The 21,111-nt window shown below is 41.8% G+C and overlaps 1 protein-coding gene across 1 annotated transcript; it reads left to right on the top strand.

Moving 5' to 3' along the window:
• Positions 1–280: 280 nt before the first annotated feature.
• Positions 281–3,517, top strand: KCNE4 (potassium voltage-gated channel subfamily E regulatory subunit 4). The gene is made up of 2 exons (XM_059167903.1): positions 281–418; positions 970–3,517. Exon 2 carries the CDS (start codon positions 996–998, stop codon positions 1,506–1,508), a length of 513 nt encoding a protein of 170 aa, XP_059023886.1. The 5' UTR covers positions 281–418; positions 970–995; the 3' UTR covers positions 1,509–3,517.
• Positions 3,518–21,111: the final 17,594 nt, after the last annotated feature.

Raw genomic sequence — 21,111 nt, 5'->3', positions numbered from 1 at the left:
GCATCATGGTTATTCCCCGAGAGGGAGATGCCGCATGAACTCATTTTGAATGAGAACGCACTTTGGGATAACAGTTCCAACAGGGCACATTCTTTTCTCCTCTTTCCACTCGTTTTCAGGGCCACCTGGAAACTTTGGCTCGGGGCTAGGGGGGCGGTGAGGAGCGGTCTCCGATTCCCAGTCTCTTTCTGTGCACAGCTGCGGAGTTCAGTGAATTGAACCGCAGTGCTGTTCACTCTGCCACGAACAACCTCTGTTGTAAATCTTCCTCCCAGAACACGTGACGATGCATTTCTTGACTATATATCCCAAGGACAGCAGCAGAGTTGTCAGAGCACGGAGCCCCGCAGAGAGGAAGGACGCTCTTGGACTTGGCCACTTAACAACTCGGGACTTCAGAAGAACTTGCCAGCCTTGGGTAAGTTAGCAATGCAACTTGGCTTCAGAAACATTTGAGAGAGGGCTATTCTGTGCAGTGAGTAGATGAGGTTTTCCTTCCCTTTCTCTGTTCTCAGGAAACCCAGTTTTGAATTAAAAATAGGTTTATGTTGGAGAAGCTTTTTTTTTTTTTTTTTTTTCTCTGCTCTGTTAGAAAAAGTTTCCCAGTGACTAAAACGTGATTTATTTTCTCTAAACTCCCTTATCTTAGGCTGATTTTTCCCTTTGGCTTTTAAAACGACAAAAGCAATGCTTTCTTCACACTCACTTTATGAAATGCAGATATGAGGATGTGTATATCCTAAAAAAGGAAAGTCCTTGTTGCTTTTCTCCCTACGCCTCCCTCCCTGCCCTCCATCCACTCCGGCCTCTCACGACTAACCCCCGTTAGCTATTCTGTGCGCCTTCCTACCAGGATTTCTCCATGCACTTGTCAGGTTTTTTGATGCGGCAATCCCACAAACTCGTGCTCAGCCTCCTCCCTATACTGCGGGCCCGTGGGCCAGTTCTAACCTGCAGGTTTCTCTGCAGACCCTGGCCGTGTGTGTGGCGCCTCAATGCTGAAGATGGAGCCTCTGAACAGCACGCACCCCAGCACCGAAGCCCCCAGCAGCCACCTGGTGTCCCACGTGTCCGGCAGTGAGAGCGGCAACGGCAACGAATACTTCTACGTTCTGGTTGTCATGTCCTTCTACGGCATTTTCTTGATCGGAATCATGCTGGGCTATATGAAATCTAAGAGGCGGGAGAAGAAGTCCAGCCTCCTGCTGCTGTACAAAGATGAGGAGAGGCTCTGGGGGGAAGCCATGAAGCCGCTGCCTGTGGTGTCGGGCCTGAGGTCGGTGCAGGTGCCCATGATGCTGAACATGCTGCAGGAGAGCGTGGCGCCCGCCCTGTCCTGCACCCTCTGCTCCATGGAAGGAGACAGCGTGAGCTCTGAGTCCTCCTCCCCAGACGTGCACCTCACCATCCAGGAGGAGGGGGCGGATGATGAGCTGGGGGAGACTTCAGAGACGCTCCTCAACGAAAGCAGTGAAGGGTCCTCCGAGAACATTCATCAGAATTCCTAGCACCCCCAGGGCCCCGGGAAGCGGCCCCGTCAGTCAGCACCTTTAGAGAGGGGAAGGACACTTTCCGTGTCTGGTTTCACTTTGGCAGGGCAGCTGCCACTTTAAAGAGACCATTGGCGAGCCCCTGCATGGGGGCAGTGGGGGACAAGACTCCGTGGGAGTCAGCAGCCAGGAATCCACGCCGGGCCTGCGGTGTAGACCTGGCCCTGGAAAGCCCCAAGGATGGGCAGCGTGCACCTTGACTTTGGGGTCTGGGGCTTGGGGTTGCAGTTCCGAATTTGGCAGGTCTCTGTGCTTGCTGTTGTTTTCTCGCGGAAAGTCCTGGGTAACCCCCAGGGCATCTGCCCACTCCCAGGGCTGCCAGCTGCCCAATGCCTAGGACATGTGGAGGGATTGGTTTTGATTTGCTAATTTGCCTAGAGCTTTGTTCTAGATCCGGACTGTAAGTACCTCTACAGTGTACCTGTGGCCTTACCTCACATCAGGTTGCGGAGCTTCCTTTGCAGGTCTTTTGGGTTACAGGGGGATGTCTGATGGAGGGCTTTTGATGGCAGAAAAAGATTCAAACCTGGTTCTTTTGCATACTGTAAGAAAAAAAAAAGCAACTTTAAACCTGTTAATATTGGCTGGGATTAGAAAACAGAATCTGCTGTCTTGACCCTTTGTCTAACCTATGACCTTGGACTCTGACCTCAGACCATCCAGCATCGCACATGGGCATGATGTTTTCTTGGTTGGAAGGGCTTCCCCCAAATCGAACCTGCACTCTGAAGAGCTGTGCAGGGGACTCTTCCTGATTTTTCTAGAAGGGATGGTGTGGGGTTGAATAAGGCCAAGTCTTTAGCTCTGCTGCTACTTTTTTCCCAGCCTAGTTTTCTGAGCTGGGAGCTGACATACAGTGGGCCTCCGTGATATGGCATTTTGTCATGTAGCCGAGACCTTGAAGGGCATACTCAGATGGAGGTTGTACAAAGCAGGGGTACAGGTTCTGTTTTCTGATCCCGAGCCCTGACACTGATTTGCTGTGTGGTCCTGGGCATGTCGTCAAGAGGCTTACTGCCTTCAGGAGACTCCTGAATCTAGATCCCCAGGGGGCTGGGAGGATGTCTTTGGATTTTAAGACTCTGTGATAAATCCTGTATGGCCTGGTGTGAGGAAGCTTGGACAAAATATTTCCCACTTGGCCAGTTAGTCTGAGAACGGATCTGCTTATTTAAAGGAGCAGTTGGAAACTCAGAACACATGTAACTGGGTAACTGGGAGATTCAGGGTGAATCGCTACCCGGTTCATGCCGTCATTTTCCCAGCAGTGAACTCGGGAGACTGACACCACATTTTACTCTGCAAAGTTCCCTGGGTAGCAGAATGTTAATACTTCAGCTGAGAAACCAGAAGTCTAAAAGCAAATGTTCAGGAATGCTGGCTAACGTCTCTGTGTATTCCTGCCCTCGGTAGCTTTGCAGCAAACCCGTTAGGCCCTTAAAGGCAAGCAGGAAGAGAAGCACATCGAAAGGTCATGTTTAATTCTAGTAAAAACAAAACAAAACAACAATTTTTTTTTTTTTTTTAAACGTGATGTTGCTCGATTGAAGATAGCAGTTGCTACTGTTCCCATAAGGGTTAACAGTAGAGGAACTGGTTTATCAGTGCTCTCCCGCAGTGCTAGAGGACATTTATGTTTGGGGGAAAAGGGCCCTCCGTTCACTTTAAAAGTTCAGAGTGTGGATTTACTCCAAAGGGGGCTGTTTGAGGTGAAAGAAGCCAAGTTCAGTTTGGCCCCTTGCCTGGAATCACTTGAATTCTGAAGCTTTACTGCGAGGGACATGTGCGTTGTCACATTTTCCATTGCTTAATCCTGAAGTTTGGTGCAATTCTATCTGCGCCTGTTAAAAAAGTGGTGTATATACTTCCTTCTTATTCTTATTAAGTTGTATAAAATTGTCTTCTGTATTTAACAGTTTGTAATTTTCACACCATTTTTTAATTTAAATAAACAAACACATTTTCCTGAAGAAGTTACGAGCTCTCTCTTTGATTCTGTGGTAGGATTCCTAGTTTCCAGGACATCCCAGACATTTCCCAAGCTGTCTCTGGATTTGGGTCATCTTCTGGGTCACACTCGAGGGAAGGTGTATCTTATTTCTTCCTGAGTCATGGAGGAAGGGGGGCTGGGCTTTCCCATCCTTTGATAGGCTTTGCAATTAATAAAAACAAACAAACAAACAAACAAAGCCAAAAAACCAGGCTGCAGGTGGGTCTTACATCCTCCTCTCATTTTAAATTTGGGGGCTGTGGGGCCCTTGAATTTGAACATGCGAAGTGACAAGGGCAATTGGGGGCAAAGAAGTCTGACTAGGCAAATATTACCCAAAGTGGCCACAGCAGCATAGACTAACAGGCAGGGAGCTGCGGTGCGCAGGGTTGCAAAGCTTCTGCACACAGCGGAGCACGTGGGGCGGAGAACCGGGGTTGGCACTCCCGCCCCTCCTGGTCACGTGACTCTCTCGCTCCTCCCACTTATAGTCTTGCTTTCGCTCTGTCCCCCAGGCTGAGGTCCCGCCAGCCCGCCACAGTCTCTCTTTTATGACTGCATTTATGCAGTCGGAAGTGCTGAAGAAAAATGACCGAAACCAGTGACCCGTTTTGAATCAAGCAGATGGTAGAGAGTGGCCTTACCTTTTCTTGTTTCTGTTTCCTGTAAGTTTAGCTTTTCAGTATCAAGTAAATGTTTTCCATTAGGTTCCCAAATAATTGTCTCCCTAAAATCTTTATCTGGCAAAAGTACAGTGGAGCCTGGATTCTTCCCAAAGCACATCAAGGAGTCCAGTTCACCAGTTGGTATTTTGACAACATAAGAGGAGGACAAGATTTTAAAAGACAAGAAGGCCTTTCGATTTATCCAGACTTAATGTCATTCTTGGAGAGGAAAGAGTTAAAATAATTTTTTTTTTCAGGGGCGGAAGAAGAGGGAATTCTAAACTCTAATTGTCCTAAAAATATGCAGAGTACACTATGTCGTTTTAATGGAGTATTTGTTTTCTTAAAAAAAAAAAAAAAAAAAAAAAAAGAACTTCTAAGCAGAACCTAAGGCCCAAGGGGTTTAGTCTGTGTGGATTTACTCATGCATGTGAAAATCTGAGAAGGGAATTTGGCCCCATGCACCTAGGATATTAGAAACATATTTTAAAGCACTTAAATGTTAGGGATGAGGTAAATGGATCATCCTGCTTATTCCATGCTGTTCTAATTACACCTTTGTACGTCAGAGTCAGGCGGGGATGCTGCAGAGGAAAAGCTTTCTTTCATGGACAGAACCATGGGATCCAGATTACTGGGAAAGGCTGAAATTGGGCCAGGGAAAGAGCGTTCTTGGCTCATGATTCCGGTTGGAGAGTAGACCCCATGGTACATCTGAGAACAGCCACTGGAGGATTTTGTGATCAGGCACACACATCCAGGGCTCAGCAGGAGAAGGGTCATTTATCATCCTGAAAATGTCGCTCTGATCATAGACGTTGTGGAACAGGCAGAACATTGAGCTTATAATGCAACTGATACTCCAGGTAGAGGCAGAGCTTATATTTGCCTTATGCCCAGTCTAGGCATCCTGCTGGAGAAAACCACAGGGACTGTATGGGACAGGAGGTGGAGCCTAGGGCCAGAAGGAGACATGTCAGCTCACTGACCAGAATGGTGGTGCAGGCAGGGGGTGGACCACAGGAAGGCAGGGTGTAAATGGACCTTCAGTAGAGACTCACTCAGTCTTATTTTGTCTGGCTTTCTAGGTGAGCTCTGTGGCTCTGTTGCTTGGCAACTGTGCAGAAATTACCCAGCCTCTCTGATCTGTGGTCTTTCTCTTTCACCATGAGGAAGACATGCTGGTCTTTCTCTTTGGGGGTGGGAGAGCTGCTAATGACAAGAATGGTGAAACCACCTGTGAAATATTGAGTGCTGCTGAATCTAGAGGAAAGCAGCTCGAGGCTCCTACTTTTTAAAATGTATCCTGGATGGACATCTGCAAATTAGTCTCTGAACCTTCTCTTTTGTGCGTGGTTTCCTCAGGAGACTGCAGCGTTCAGGAAAAGGATATGATTTGCCAAAGAAGAAGGGTCATAAGAAAGAAAAACCACTGTTCAATTTCGCCTTTCCCCATTTCTGAAATGTTTCCTCCCACACAGGAAGAAACAGTTTGGGATGTGAGCTATTACCATGGAGATAACCGGCCAAGGTCACTTGTTTGAAGGAAGAACCCATGGCCCCACGGCGATGGATCATTAGAGGAACTTTATGAAATTGGGATCTGGTCCTTGACTCAGGCAAAAGCAAGCTTTGAGCCATGGCAGCTTCCACTCATGGTGTGGAGGAGGGGATACAAGGAGAACTTTGTCCTTTGTCCTGTTCAACTTTGTCTTCTCTTTGCATCTCTCCTGCCTCATTCCATATGGGGTAGGCATTTTGTTCTCCCAGCTCTAGGAATTTATTTTCTCACCTTGCATTTTCTTCTTAAGGAACATGATTAAAGAATTTTTCACATCAATCGCCATCGCCTTTTCGGTCTTTAATGGTTTTCCATCCCCCATTCAGAGTTGGTAAGTGGCATGTTCTCTCTGGTCTTACTCTGTTCCAGCTGCCATAAAAAAACTCTCATAGATTGTGGGACAGAGATTTATTTCTTATAGTTCTGGAGGCTGGTAGTCTGTGATCAGGGTTCCGACATGATCAGGTTCTGGTGAGGACCCTTCTTTGGTGTGCAAGTGGCTGACTCTTGTATCCTCACACGGCAGAAAGACAGGACACTAGCTCTTTGGCTTCTTCTTAGAAGGTCACTAGTCTCATTCATGAGGGCCCCACCCTCACGACCTAATCATCTCCCAAAGGCCCCACCTCCAAATACCAACACACCGGGGAACAGATTTCAATTTGTGAATTTGGGAGAAGGCATACAAATACTCCATTCATAACATCTTTTTCCCCAACCTCCCTCCTTTTCCTCTTTCACTTCCTTCCATTTCGCAAAAGGAACAAAAACAACAAAAACAAAACAAGGATGCAAACAACAAAAAGGAAATAGTAACCACAATGCATTATACTTATTAAGCCCTTATTACATGTCAAGCATATGTATCACCCAGTTGTCACAAGCCTGTGCTTTGAGCTCCTACCACCCTCTTCTAGGTACTTCACACTAGGTGCTGGGAAAACTGTAACATCTGCCATGCCTCCAAAGGGGTCAAAGTCTCCTCATAGTTGATTTCCAGTAAAAATTAGCTGTTTCTGATTACATTAGGGCAGGGCTCTCTATGTAAGAATACATAGCTTATGTCTTCCGAAAGTTTGAGGATATTGTGGTATAATTAAATGGACAAAATGTATTGCTTATTTAATATTTGCCTTGTTCTGTGATAGGTGCTTTCCCTTTGATTGTCTTAATCCTCTCAAGCAAACTCTGAGCTAGTTTCTGATACTGTTAATGTAGATATGAAAGTTGAGGCTGGGGGGAGGTAATTGCTGACCAATGCTATGAGTGATTGGGATTCCAATGTAGGTCTTTTTATATAAATCTGGTATTCTTTAAGCCAATGGAAAGCAGAGAGCATGAGATCTGGAATCTAGTCCCATCCCGGACACTAGGCAGCTCTGTGACATTGCACTGGTTACTCGCTCAACATTTCTGGGTCTCCTCCTTAGTAAAATGAATATAGTAATATCTTCTCTACTGACCTCAAAACACTATCAGAACTGCATAAGAAGCAGCTGGAAAAGTAAAAAGTCTTTGTCCTTGATAGGGGACTGTGTGTTGACATTACTAGCAGGCAGCAATATCCAGCTCTTCTCCCCTTCTGAGAACATGGAAATTTCCACTACTCTTCCCCTAACACTGGGACAGGGATGTGACTCATTCTGGTCAATGTAAACTTAGTGGACAAGATATATGTTACATATCAACCAAGTCAGTGAAAAGCCCAGGTATGGTATTTCCAGTTCCCTCCTTACTTATGTGTAACTAGTGAGACCATATGTTCTAGGTGGTACAAATGATAGTTGGAGCCTGAATTGGCCTGGAATGGTACTGCATGGCAGGCAATTGTCCTGGAGTATTGCCTGAACCTGCAGCTGGCTTTCTGTGAAGCAATAAGAACATAGCTGTTGTAAATATTGAGAAATTGGGGGTTTTGCTTCTGTAGCAGAGCCTTACCCATCAGATTATACAGGGTGTGACAGTATTAGAGAGATACAGGGTGTTGGACGGTCCCTCCTACACCATCTAACCCAATTCCCCTGTTTAATGATGAGGAAATCAAGGCATCCAGTGGCTAAGTGATTTGTTCAATGTCATAGAGGGAATCAGGAGCAGGGCTGGGATCACAACTCAGATTACCTGACATTTGGTTCAGGATTCCCATGGTGGGCACAACCATGGTGGTCTCTGCCAAGGCTTAATGAAAATAAAAAGCCTAGGGGTCTTCTCACCTTGAGCTTCCCAGAGCATCTCTGAGTCACTTGTGTGCCTCTACTTGCTGGCCCCATGAACTATGCCAGGAAGTAGCTTCTTTTTTCCTGGCCAAACCCTGGTACTTACTGCTCTTTGTAGGGGGATGGATCTGAGTTGGCAGAAGTATACACATTCCCCAAAAGCAGTGTGACATCACTGGAAACTTTAATAAAGGGAAAGAAGCTATAAATAGGAGGAGGGAAATATTCAAACAGAGTTGAACGTACTTGTCCTGTACGCAGCTTTACTGGCTTTGGCCTTCTGTGTTTGTTTGTTTGTTTGTTTGGCTACATGTTTCAGCCTAGCTCCAGCCACAGACTGGGTCACAGACAGCCCCCCTCAGTGTAAAATGCTCCCAGGACTGATGCTCCTAGGTTCTGGGCTAGGACCCTTTCAGGTAAATGCTGGAGATTCATTTCCAGATTGGGGTTTCAGATGATGAAGAAACCAACTCTATTCATTATTTTTATATTCTGAGGCCTGACATGAAAGGAATGCTTTCTCCCTGATCTTGTTCTTTTTTTTCACTTAGAACGTCTGCCCAAGAACTGGACGTGGTGCTTGGATAGAGAGATCCTCTTTCTTTTTCAAAAAGTTCTCTCCCTTTTATTCTCCCATTACATTGTCCTCATGTCTCAGCTACAGAAGTTATGCCCTTTCCCCATAGGATCATAAATCACACGAAGGCCAGAGTCATGTACGTTTATTTCTGTAGTTTGTACCTAGTTTGGGCCAGAATCCCTCAGGACAGTCTTTTGTCATGTTCTTTTCTCCATTTTTTTTTTTTAATTTTCTCTTTGGTTCATCTCATTGACCCCCAAATCTTTAAGTATTATGCAAATGACTATAGCAAATGCCTATCTAGTGCTTATTTTGAGCCAGGCACTGTTCTCATGATATTTAATTCTCATGACAAATAAAGAGATGGGGTTTTAAAGCCATATTTATTTATTTATTTATAAAGATTTTATTTAGTTATTTGAGAGAGAGAGCACCAATAAGCAGGCTGTGTGGGGGGGGGGAGAGGGGGAGGAGCATAGGGAGAGGGACAAGCAGACTCAAATCTTAGTGTGGAGAGAGATGCAGGGCTCGATCCCAGACCCAGAGATCTTGATCTGAGCTGAAACCAAGAGTTGGACACTTCTGAGTCACCCAGGCACCACTAAAGCCATTTTTAAAAATGAGGGCTAGTGAGGCATGAAGTTAAGAGCATTGAGAGATTCTCTTAGCTAATTAGCAGGAGAAATGGGATTGGAATCTGGCAACCTGCCTCCAGCTCGATGGACTACCTTTCTATCTCCCAATCCTTCAGCTCTAGCTTAGAATTTTCTCATGAGCACCAATGCCTGTGGTTATTTCTACCCAACATCTCATAAGCATTTCAAATTCCTAAGGTCAAAACCCAAAGACATTACCTTTTCTCCAAAATCTGTCTCCTAATATATTCAGTAGGTGTCAGAAATGCAGGTAGAACACAAGCTTCTTTCTCTTTAGGTCACCAGGAATTCTCTGAGATCTCTTTCCATTAACATGGTCATTATTTATCCTAAAGAGTATATCTTTAATCAGAAAAACACTGAAGACCAGAGAAAAAGGAAAGATAGCATGATCAGGTCTGTGCTTAGGTTAATCAAAAATAATATTTTTTATTATTTTATTATTTATTTTCAGTGCCTACTAGGCACTGACGGCATAATGATAAAAACAGTCTTTGTCATCATGGTACTTATGACTTTTCCCATTGTGGAAGATGATGAAAATGGAAGAGAGAGGTAAAGAAAATAGGACTTCTTGTGGCAGGAGAGAAGTGCCTGGACTAGGCCGATGGCAGGTGCACTGGGGACCCTGCTTGCTGAAGAGATGAAATTGACAAACTCTCACCACTAGCTGAAGGTTAGCACATGAAAGAGAGAGTGGGATGGAGAATGTTTCTAAGGTTTTGAATCTGCATAACTGAGAGAGTAGAAGGGCAAATGATAAAAATGGGTAGTGGTGAGTCCTGGAAATGATTTATTGCGTTGTGCGTTTTGAGTTGGAGTTGTTGACATGATATCCAGAAAGCATTTGGAAAATCAGTATGGAAAATTTTGAGAGAAGTTGGGGCTAGCAGAACACCTGGGTGGCTCAGTTGGTTTAGCGGCTGCCTTTGGCTCTGGTCATGATCCCAGCATCCGGGGATCGAGTCCCATATGGGGCTACTTTCTCGGCAGGTTGCCTGCTTCTCTCTCTGTCTCTGCATGCCACTCTGTCTGCCTGTGCTCGCTCTTTCTCTCTCTGACAAATAAATAAATAAAATCTTTGGAAAAAAAAAAAAGAAGTTGGGACTAGAAAGAGAAACTTGGGAGCCATTCACACGAATACATGGACTTGAAACTTTGACCGTGGCTGAAATAGCCAAGGATGAGTGAAAATAGAGAGGAGGGCAAAGAGTATTCCTTCGGGGAGCAGCTACTTCTTGGGATTGGAAGAGGAGGGGCAGAAAGAGCAGGAGCAGTCCAAGAAGTAAAATCAGGATGGCAGAATGCCCAGTAGCCAAGCCAACAGAGGTTCTCCAGAAGGAGAAGAAGGTCAACCATAGGGAGATGGAGGGGTAGAAGCTTCCTTTTGAGGATATGTAGATGATTAGTATCTATAATATGAGGAATTTGTATGATGGTGGGGTAGGAGATAGCACAGGTGTAAAATGTTAATGCATGTGGAGGAGTAGGTCACTCTCATACAAACTAACACTTTCAGGAAGTTTGGCTGTGAAAAGCAAAGTACAGTGTGGCCAATTCAAGGAGTTAGAACTACTCAGAGCCCTTCTTCCCTTTCACTTGCCATTGATTGCTACTTAGTGTAGGTTGTAAATCTACTTTCACTCCTTTTAGCAGTGTAGGCTGACTGAGTTCTTTTCTAGGCGTGTCTCTCTAGGGGCTGAGGTTTATAATGAGTTTCCATGTTTATAATGTGTCTCCATGTTTTAAAATTGTATAATTTATTTATTTTTAATCACAGTATAGCTGACATACAATATTATATTATTTTCAAGTGTATGATATAGAGATTGAATAGTTCTATACATTATACAATAAAGAATCTCCATTATAGACATCCAGGGATGGTACAAAACCAGCCTGAAGAAGTTGCTGAAAGATGGGCTACAGGGCTGACTCAGGGAAGTAAAAGAAAAACATCACTTTCTCTTTTCCTCCACAGACAGCAGAACACAAATATTTTGCTGTGAAATCTCTGCCTTTCCGAGATTTTTCTCTTCAGGATGTATGAAGAAGCACCAAAGATTATAGGTTCACCTTTCCACTAGAATTGCCCTGAATTTTGTATTTCTCCAAAGTGATTTTTATTCAGGAATTCAATTTCTCTAGATGCTTGAAAATTGATTGGTTGTGTAATTTATGTATATTGCTTGTGATCAAATTCCCTTTAAAAAATCAGGTTTCTGAGTAAGTGAGTGACAATGAGAAAAAGCTTTTCTGGTGGAGCATGGGTAGTACTACAAGATTCATGGTTATGTCATGGACCTCCACCATAAAAAAAAGCAAAATTAACAATAACTAGCTTGAACTCCTCTTCGGGTTTTTTGGTCCACGAAGAGGCATAGATCGATCTTGCTACAAAATCACACACAATATGGGCATCTTCAACATAGATAAGAGGCTTTCCCGAGGCAGATAGTATAGAATGGAGAAAACATGTAGCACCAAGAACTGCAAAGTCAAGCTATTTTGATCTTTTCTTTGTCACTTAATGAATGGCCTTGGTTTGTGCCAATAATGATTACCTAAAAATCAGAAGGGTAAATGCATATCGTTATATTTCATTTAAAAAAGATAAAATGTAATTTTGGTCTTCAGATAAAGTATACTACTAAAACAAAGACAAAAATCAGGGAAAAATCTAAAACTGGTGTGTGAATGTCAAATGCTTGTATTTTACTCTTGGAATCCATATTTTTAATAGGGAGTGGGGTCTGATTTTACTTCAGTGATTAAGTTCTAAAATCAGAGTGTAAGACAAAATTATCCTTGAAAGTCCTCTAAATGTTCTTAAAATTTAAACTTCTGTGGTTTCTCAGAGTGCTTTAGTCATGGCCTCCATGTCCCTGGGCAACTTTGAATAGTTGCCCTCTGTCCAGCCCCACTCTCTTTCTCTCGGTCAGTCTCTCTCTCTCTCTCTCTCTCTCTCTCTCTCACACACACACACACACACACGTACACACACTTGAATTCCCACAAATGTAGTGTGCCTATTCTGGACTTCTCTATAGAATGGGAGAGTTATTTCTCTGTGTTGTGACTGTCTTCTGCCCTAAAAGCAATCCGTATTACACTTCTGTGTAACCTTCTGTGCTCCCCAAGTAAAAGATGCTACATACTAGCTATTGTCCTGATTATAATTGTGACAAGAACATATTACCAAGGAGGAAAATAAAATTGCTTTTTTGAGGCATGCCTCCTAAACTCAACCAGAGATGCCATAGAGTTTAGGGTTTAGAGTTTTAATGGTAATTTCTTTTGCTTCTTAAATTATATGTACGGTAGGTCAGTTGTGTCCTGAAGGCTCATTTTGTGCCTCTAGTTCCTTTCAGTTAGCAATCTCATCCAGTCCTTCAATGGCTTTATGACATTCTTCTTACATGGAGATTGAAGCTCTGGAAAGTGTCCAAACTCAAATTAACAGTAAGCAGCAGAGTTAGGATTTGAACTCCCATCTGTCAGCTGCAAACACAGGTATTTTTTTCCCCATTCTACATTATATAGTTTTGCCTTATTTCCCACAGTATTAAAATCATGTGATTATTTTTTTCTGTTTTAAGAGCATTCATATGTGGTTCCACCTAACGCTGACATTTCTTCATGAGTTTCCTTACAATCAGTTAGGAAAGCTATTTTAAAATCCTACTTCCTCCTTTATTTATTTTAAAATCCTATCTCCTCCTGTACCTTAAGTATGTTGAATATCTTCTCCACCCCATTCAACAAAAGAAAGACAGTACTATGGTAATACAAAGTGGAGGTGAAATGAAGCGCTGAATTGAGACTGTGGGTTCCTAGGATGGTGTTCCTGTGGTGGGAATAAAGACTGTGGTCAAGAGGAGCAACTGGGGCCCAAGAGGTGAAGGATGAGGTGGGTCTTGGAGGGAAGAGAAGACAGGCTCTGAGATGCTTGCCTGAGACTAGGAGTGGCTTGAACAGAGTTGCAGAGACACTTTGTGTGGGAAATAGTTTCTTAGCACTTAGTGTAGATGTAGAAAGGTGGCTGGAAAAAAGGGAAAAAATAATATGAATTCTTTCATTAAGTCAATCAGCATTCATTTTTGAGTCTTGTTTATAAAATTCTGTGCTCAAGACTTTATTCTAATATTCTCAATGATTCAGAGAAACACAAGACACTTTTTCTTCCAGGGTTGGGAATATTAAGAACCTAACAACTAGATGCTACCTTGAAAATGCTTCTCTCTCTATATATTTTTTAATTAAAAAAAGAATTTTCATTAATTTTGTTTGCTGAAGGACTTAGCTACTGAACAAATTCAACTGAATTTAAGCCCTTTGGTGGAAAGAGTCAACCTATTCCTTTGTTTTTCTTTCTCATTTTTATGGAAATTTCCAGTCCAGTCATCCTGATTGGATTTCATTTTGTCAGGTTCATACTCTGCCTTATCTACTGAATCTTCTCCAGCTCCATGGTGACAGGCAACAGAGAGGGAAAATATTTTGGGCCAAAGTTTGGGAACACGTGCCTCATATAAATTCACTCTAAGCTTAGTTCTTCAGGATTTTAAAGTGCATGTTTTCATTGAAAGAAATGTAATCCACACGCTTTTAGTTCCTCACACTGTTAATCAAACTGTCATTATAGAAGAATAATTTGAAGTCTAAAGAATATTTTCAGTTTTTTAAAGTAAATCTAATTTTTAAAAATGGAAAGTCATGATAGGCCATGGGCATGAAATCTGAAAACAAAGATTGCTAGGGAATGTTTGACAACTGTCAGTTGTCCACCTGATGCTAAATAAATTAGTATTTATTATTGTATTTTAATTTATTTATATTATAATATTAGTATTTTATACCAAGAACTGTGCTGGCCTATTCCAGTTTGCTTTATTAGTATTCTCTTTGTCCAAAGAACACAAAACCTCAGATTTTAGTGCGTAGGACTAATTGTAAGTCCAGAATTTCTACTCAATTTCACTACCAGCATTTCAACACAGCTTTTTTTTGGAGAGCAGCTTTATTCAGATTCTCAACTGAAGTTCATCTAATAATCACTCTTTTTTTAAAAAAAAGATTTTTATTTTAAATAAAATAAAAATCTTTTTTTTAAAAAAATATTTTTATTTTTTAAAAAGATTTTATTTATTTATTTGACAGAGAGAGATCACAAGTAGGCAGAGAGGCAGGCAGAGAGAGAGAGGAGGAAGCAGGCTCCCTGCTGAGCAGAGAGCCCGATGCGGGACTCGATCCCAGGATCCTGAGATCATGACCTGAGCCGAAGGCAGCGGCTTAACCCACTGAGCCACCCAGGCGCCAAAAGATTTTTATTTATTTGACACATAGAGAGAGAAATCACAAGTAGGCAGAGAGGCAGACAGAGACAGAGGAGGAAGCAGGCTCCCCACTGAGCAGAGACCCAGATGCAGGACTGGACCCCAGGACCCTGAGATCATGACCTGAGCTGAAGGCAGAGGCTTAACCCACTGAGCCATCCAGGCGCCCCTCTAATAATCACTCTTTGAGATTACTCTGAGTATACAGAGCTTATGGCCCCGTTCTTAGGCAATTTACGGTAAAAGTGGAGGAGACAGATGCATAAACAGATAAATTGTGTGTGACAGGGTAAGTGTTGGTAGTAGGCTATGGCAGCCAGAGTAGATAGCAGCCTGGCGAGGTGGAGAAAGGTTCCCTAGAGGAGATGGCATTTGATCAAGGTCTTAAATGTTGGGTGGGAGTTGCCTCAATTTCTTTATCTGTAAGCAGAGGCAGTGGGACAGGATTCCTTTTTACTCCAAGCTTCCATGATTTTAATGCTGTGATCCCACTTTATCAATAATGAGGGGCATTGGCATTGGGACTTTGCATTTTGATTTTTGCAGAAGATCTTATCTGCACAATTCTATGGCTTCTCAATCTACAGCAGAGCATCAGTTGGCTGTTCAGCTGTTCTGCTAACCTGCCAGATGGCTGAGCCTTTAGATTTCAGGACAAAGAATTCACACAACTGGCTGAATGTTTCACTTTTCATCAGAAAATTTTGGCATCAGGTGGACAATAACCATGGACAGACTTCAGGAATTTGAATGATTTGGATTCAGTACAGAGAAAATAATAGCTTAGATTCTGATTTGAAGTGAAGCTCAATTATCCTCAGCCAAAAAATAGCCTTTCTTCTTCCAAGTGGTCTAAGATGCTCATTAGCTCTGGCTTTGGTCCTGGGGTATTTTTGCAATGAAGTCGGCTGAAAGTTTGCAGGACAGATGGAGTTGCCATCTTTCATGGGGCTGTAGAAGAGAGCAGAGCTGAGTTAGAGACTGGAAGAAATTAAAAATTTCAATGAGAAGGAGAGACCAAAATGTCACCTGGGTGATGATGTAATTGTGCCCAGATCTTTCTTAACAATTCATTGGTCATTATACTGGTATTTTTAAACAAACCAATCTTACTGAGGTAAAGTGTACACATTGTATAAGTGTACAGTTCCTTGAGTTTCAATGAATTTCTGCATCCATGAAACCATCAGGCATCTGAGATATAGAATACCGTTGTCAGCCCCAAACAGTCCTTCCTTCACAGTTCTTCATTCCACACCCCAACCTCACATAACCACTAATCTGCTTTCAATCACTGTAGGTTGGATTTGTCTTTTCCAGAATTTCATTTAATGGGATCACAGTATACTCCTTTGTGTCTGCTTTCTATTACCCAGCATGCTTTTGAGATCCATTCATGTTGTTGAGTGACAACACGAAAAAGTTTTCCTTTTTCATTGCTGATTCACATTTCACTGTATGGAATACCATTAATTTCTTTACCCGTTAACTTGTTCATGAACATTTGGGCTGTTTTCCAGTTACGGGCTCTATGATTAAAGCTGCTATGAACATTCATGTATGATTCTTGGTGTGGACACATATTTTCATTTCTCTTGGATAAATACTTAGGAGTGAAATTACTGGATCGTGTGTGGTAATGGTATGTTTTAACTTTATAAGAAAATGCCAAACTGTTCTCCAAAGTAGCCTTACTGTTTTGTATTCCCATTATCAATATTTAAGAGTTCCAGTTGCTCTGTATCTTTGTTAGCCTAGTTTTTAAAATCTTAGTTTTTCAAGTAGGTATGTAGTGGTTATACATTGTTGTCTTGATATGTATTTTCCAGGGGATGCCTGGGTGTTTCAGTCTGTTAAGTGGCTGCCTTTGACTCAAGTCATGACCTTGGGGTCCTGAGACTGAGCCCTGCATCAGGGTCCCTGCTCAGTGGGGAATCTGCTTCTCTCTTTCCCTCTGCCCTTTCCCTGCTTGTGCTATCTCCACCTCCCCCATCTCTCTCTCAAAATAAATAAATAAAATCTTTAAGAAAAATATGCATTTTCTTGTTGACTAATGCATGTGCTTAGTGGCCATTCATATACACATATATGTGGAGTTTTTGTTTCTGTGTTTTCTACAGTGGTTTTGAAGCTTCTATGTAGCACCCATGTGTTTGCATGGAGAGGCCTTGAGGCTACCATGGTGGGTGGATTGGGTTTTGCTTAAGAATATTTTGAAGACAAGTTTTCATGGTTAAAAACAAAATTTGAAAACCACTGGTTTAAAGCAAAATCAGGAAAGAGATAAATGTGTCTTTTGGTGTTTCTATTCCTTTTTTCCTCAGGGCCCACACAGTAAGTAATGAAGTGCTTGGGGAACACAAGTCCTAGAGATAAGGTTTCTGAGTTTTAGCAAGCCTTGGAGGAGAGAGAAACATGCCCAGGCTCTGGAGTCACAGAGATCTGACCTTTTAACCTGATTTTGCCATTTGTTAGCTCTATAAATTTGGACAATTTGTTATTTCCTTTGAGTTTATAGTTTCATCAGCTGTAAAATAACATAGTTATTATAAAAATATTATAATATTTTATAATATATAATATAATAATGTAATACTAACCCATAGATTATTTTGTAGATAAAATGAGAAAATAAATGTAAAGTGTCTTGAAGTGTACCTAGCACACAGTGGTTAGGCATCTGAAGTTAGTTTCCTTTTCTTTCTCCTTACTCCTAAACTCATTGCTTCTCTCCCTTTATTGTAGGATTTCAGGATTCCTCACCATGTCACTCCATCTTTCCTAAACTTTAGAAGGTCTAGACTTAGATTAATTCTTCATTCTAACATTTACCTGTTTGTATTCTCCTCTCCTTGAGCCCTACTGAATGTTTGAGCAGCCAATCTGCTAAAACATAGTTTTCTGTTAAGGGGAATGGTTAATAATATTTCAAAGTCTTCATAAGTATCTAATTCAAGGAGTAGGATAAAGAGAAGAACAAGTAACAGGAAATCTGAGATTATTAGGGGGAGCTTGGGTGGCTCAGCTGGTTAATCGTCTGCCTTCAGCTCAAGTCATGATTCCAGGGTCCTGGGATCAAGTCCTGCATTAGGGCTCCCTGCTCAGCGGGGAGTCTGTCTCTCCCTCTGCCCCTCCCCCCCATGTCTTCTCTCTCAAAAATAAATAAATAAATAAATAAATAAATAAATGTTTAAAAATTAAAAAAAATGAATTTGAGGCTGTGAAAGACTGATTAAGGTAGGTAGTGTTTGTGTTATGGTTGACTTTTCCCAGAATTAAGTGGTTTTTGCCAGGGAGTTGGTCTGCACTTGGATATTTTCAATTACTTGTTCCTTTTCAAGCCTCCTTCTCACCCTTTTTTTAATGAGGTCTTTCCCACCATTTTCTAACAGACCAGAGCCATATGAATGATTTTACAAGCCATGTTATTGTTCTTTAATAAACGTCTTGTGTTTCTCTAGTACTTGTTGATTGCTTATGCATTAGTGGCACATTTCATAAAGGTTTTGAGACTTCTGATATAACTGTAATTATTTGTAGTTGTAGCAAACCCTGAGTATATAGACCTAGAACTGGTCCTCTGGATTCTACTTTGGAAACCCATATACCATCTAGGCTAACAGATCTTCAAGGACATTTTGGATGATAATCAGCTCTACCTCAAAGATGTTGTGAAATCATGGAATACTAGAATATTATGGCTGGAAGGATCTCTGGGAATGGTTAGTCTATCCCCACATCCAATTTTCAGATGAGAATATATATTATGGTGATTGAAAGTGATTTCTTCATAAATACTAATCTGCTTCATTGATCATGATGTTGACCTTGAGATCACCACTGCTGGCTATGTTCTGAGATAGCTGACTTATTAATTACTTGGATGTTACTTTTCATAATTAAGTTCACAGTCCCTTATTCTAGTTACTGCTAGTCTGTGCAGTTTTGTTAACACATCTTATTTTTCTATTGCTTTGGGAGCCAGAGAGTTCTGCAGAGTATTAACATTATGCAAATAAAGCCAAGTTACCCACAGTAAACTTTAGGTCCTAAAGTGAGCTAGCTTCTTCCTTGCTAAATCATCTTTAAGGACAAGTAAACAAACAACTAAAAAAATGTTTATAGCTTCCATGAGATAGCTGTGCATGAATGGGTTCTTACTTTGAAACTTAATCCACTTTACAAACAAAAATGTTTCCCCAGACAACTGAAAAAGATTGCCTTCAAACAGGGTAGCTTGGACTGACACACATCCAAGTTATCCCATCTGAATATTTCTGGAAAACTCAGTTCTATTCTGAGAATGAAAAGTTGTAAGAGAAAGTGCATGGAAGACTTTGGCACTATTCTCTCTTAATCTGTCACATTGAATGGTTGACCATCCTCAAGAATCTTTGAAATACTAAAATGTCCTTCCTGAACCCCTGTATGCCTCCACCCACTGAGCAAAATTAGTAATGTCTTCACTGGAAAAACAGAAGGCAACTCAGAAGAGCATAGCATGGGCCAGACATAAGGTTATGATGACTTGGAATGAGGTAGTGGGAACACTGTTGGGAAAGATAAAGAATTGACATCCAAGTGCTGGGACTGTGGAAAGGGAATAGAACTTTTGGTTTAAAACTTAAAATTCATATATTTTTTTAAAGATTTTATTTATTTATTTGACAGACAGAGATCACAAGTAGGCAGAGAGGCAGGCAGAGAGAGAGGAAAGGAAGCAGGCTCCCTGCTGAGCAAAGGGTCCGATGTGGGGCTCGATCCCAAGATCCTGAGATCATGACCTGAGTCGAAGACAGAGGCTTTAACCCGCTGAGCCGCTCAGGTGCCCCTAAAATTTATATTTTTAATACTCAGAAAGAGTTGTAACTCTACCACACTTGTGTCTTATTTGGATTCCCCAGGGAACTCTTGATAACAGTATCTGCTAAGAGTTCCTTTTTTTCATATTGCTCCTCGTTCATCTCATGTGGTGGTGGTTGTATTGTCCTATCAAGTTATGCTTTTGTCTTGTTTTAAAGGCAGCTGCATTTCCTTATGCGGATGGGGGTGCAGGCTATTTGTTTCACATTGTGTGAAATGCTGCAGGACCCCAAGGGAAGGAGGTTCTGTGTTAGCAAGCATTGTTAATATGCAGACACATGAAAAATAAGCACTCAGGGTTTGAAGGAATTTACAGGAAAGAGGCTGGAAGTCACCATCACTAATTAGCTTATGAAGTGGAATCAAGCATATTTATAATTTAGCACAAAGAGGGTGTTAGGAGAGAAAAGCAGAAAATATTTTTTAAAGGCCCAAACTTGGAAAGACTGTAAATTCTAAAAAAATTATTTTTAGATTATAAAGTGAGTATTTAGTGTTGGGCGTTGCTTATAAAATTTCTGGAGGAGACCTGGCTGAGAGGAGAAGGATTTTCTTTTGGGATTTGCATTGGGATCAATTTTTTTGTTTTGGTTTTTGGTTTGTTTTAAAGAAAAAGCCTAAAGGTCTTGTTGAAACTCATATTACTGGGACCCACTCCCAATGGGTATGATTCAGTAGTTCTGGAGTGGGGTCTGAGAACTTACATTTCTAAGTCCCAAGGGAATGCTGAAATAGATGTGCAGCAGGACCACTTTGAAAACCATTTATTGACCAATTCCATTATTTTACACAGGCAAAACTCAGGCTAAGTTTTATATTTTAGTGACATGGCCAGAGTTATATGGTTAAGTCTGGTCAAGCTGGGACTAGACCTAAAATCTGTGGACTCCAACTCTGTAAGTATTTAACAGATGACGTAGTTCTCTCTTTTTATAGATAAAAATCTCTCTCTTTTTATAGATTTTATTTATTTTTGAGAGAGAGAGAGGAAGAGAGAGTGAGCATGAGTCGGGGCAAGGGAGAAGCAGAGGGAGAAGCAGATTCCCCACTGAGCAGGGAGCCCAGAGCAGAACTCTATCCCAGGACTCTGGGATCATGACTTGAGCTGAAGGCAGACGCTTAACCGACTGAGCCACCCAAGTGCCCAGAAATATTCTCTTTGAAAGAGGAATCCTCTTGTTTCATTTTTAGGCCTTAAAGGGTATGGCAATCAATGGCAATAAGATACTATAGGCCAGGAAATGTGTTTGGTATAAGAGAAGAGTGAATCTAGTCAGAAACAAAGTCTGATGCAGAGTTACAGGAGGGTCCTAGGTACTATAATTCTTTGTGACTCACAGTTTTAAGAATAATTTACTTGTTTTATTTATTATAAGTCTCTCCCCAACTAGAAGGTAAGCTCCCAAATGGCAAAAACTTGTATTTCTTGTCACTGCTGCATCCCTAACTCCTGTACTGTGCCTGGTACACAGTGAGAACTCAGTCAGTATTGTGAATAAGATGAGTATGAGGATATACTCAACACTGGAACAGGAATATTTCTCCCCTTTCCTTCTGTGAATGGGTTGTGCTGGAGAGAAAGCAAACTTTACCTTCTTCTTATCATGGCTAAGAGTAAACCCTACAGCTGTTGCAGACTGGATATGCCTTTGGCAAAAGCTGCCAAATTTCCCAGGGTTTCTCAAACCCAAACT

Source organism: Mustela lutreola, chromosome 3, assembly GCF_030435805.1.
Source record: "Mustela lutreola isolate mMusLut2 chromosome 3, mMusLut2.pri, whole genome shotgun sequence".
In the NCBI taxonomy this organism is placed as follows: Eukaryota; Metazoa; Chordata; class Mammalia; order Carnivora; family Mustelidae; genus Mustela; species Mustela lutreola.
Note: the sequence above shows the minus strand (reverse complement) of the source record. Positions and strands in the feature narration are given on the sequence as shown.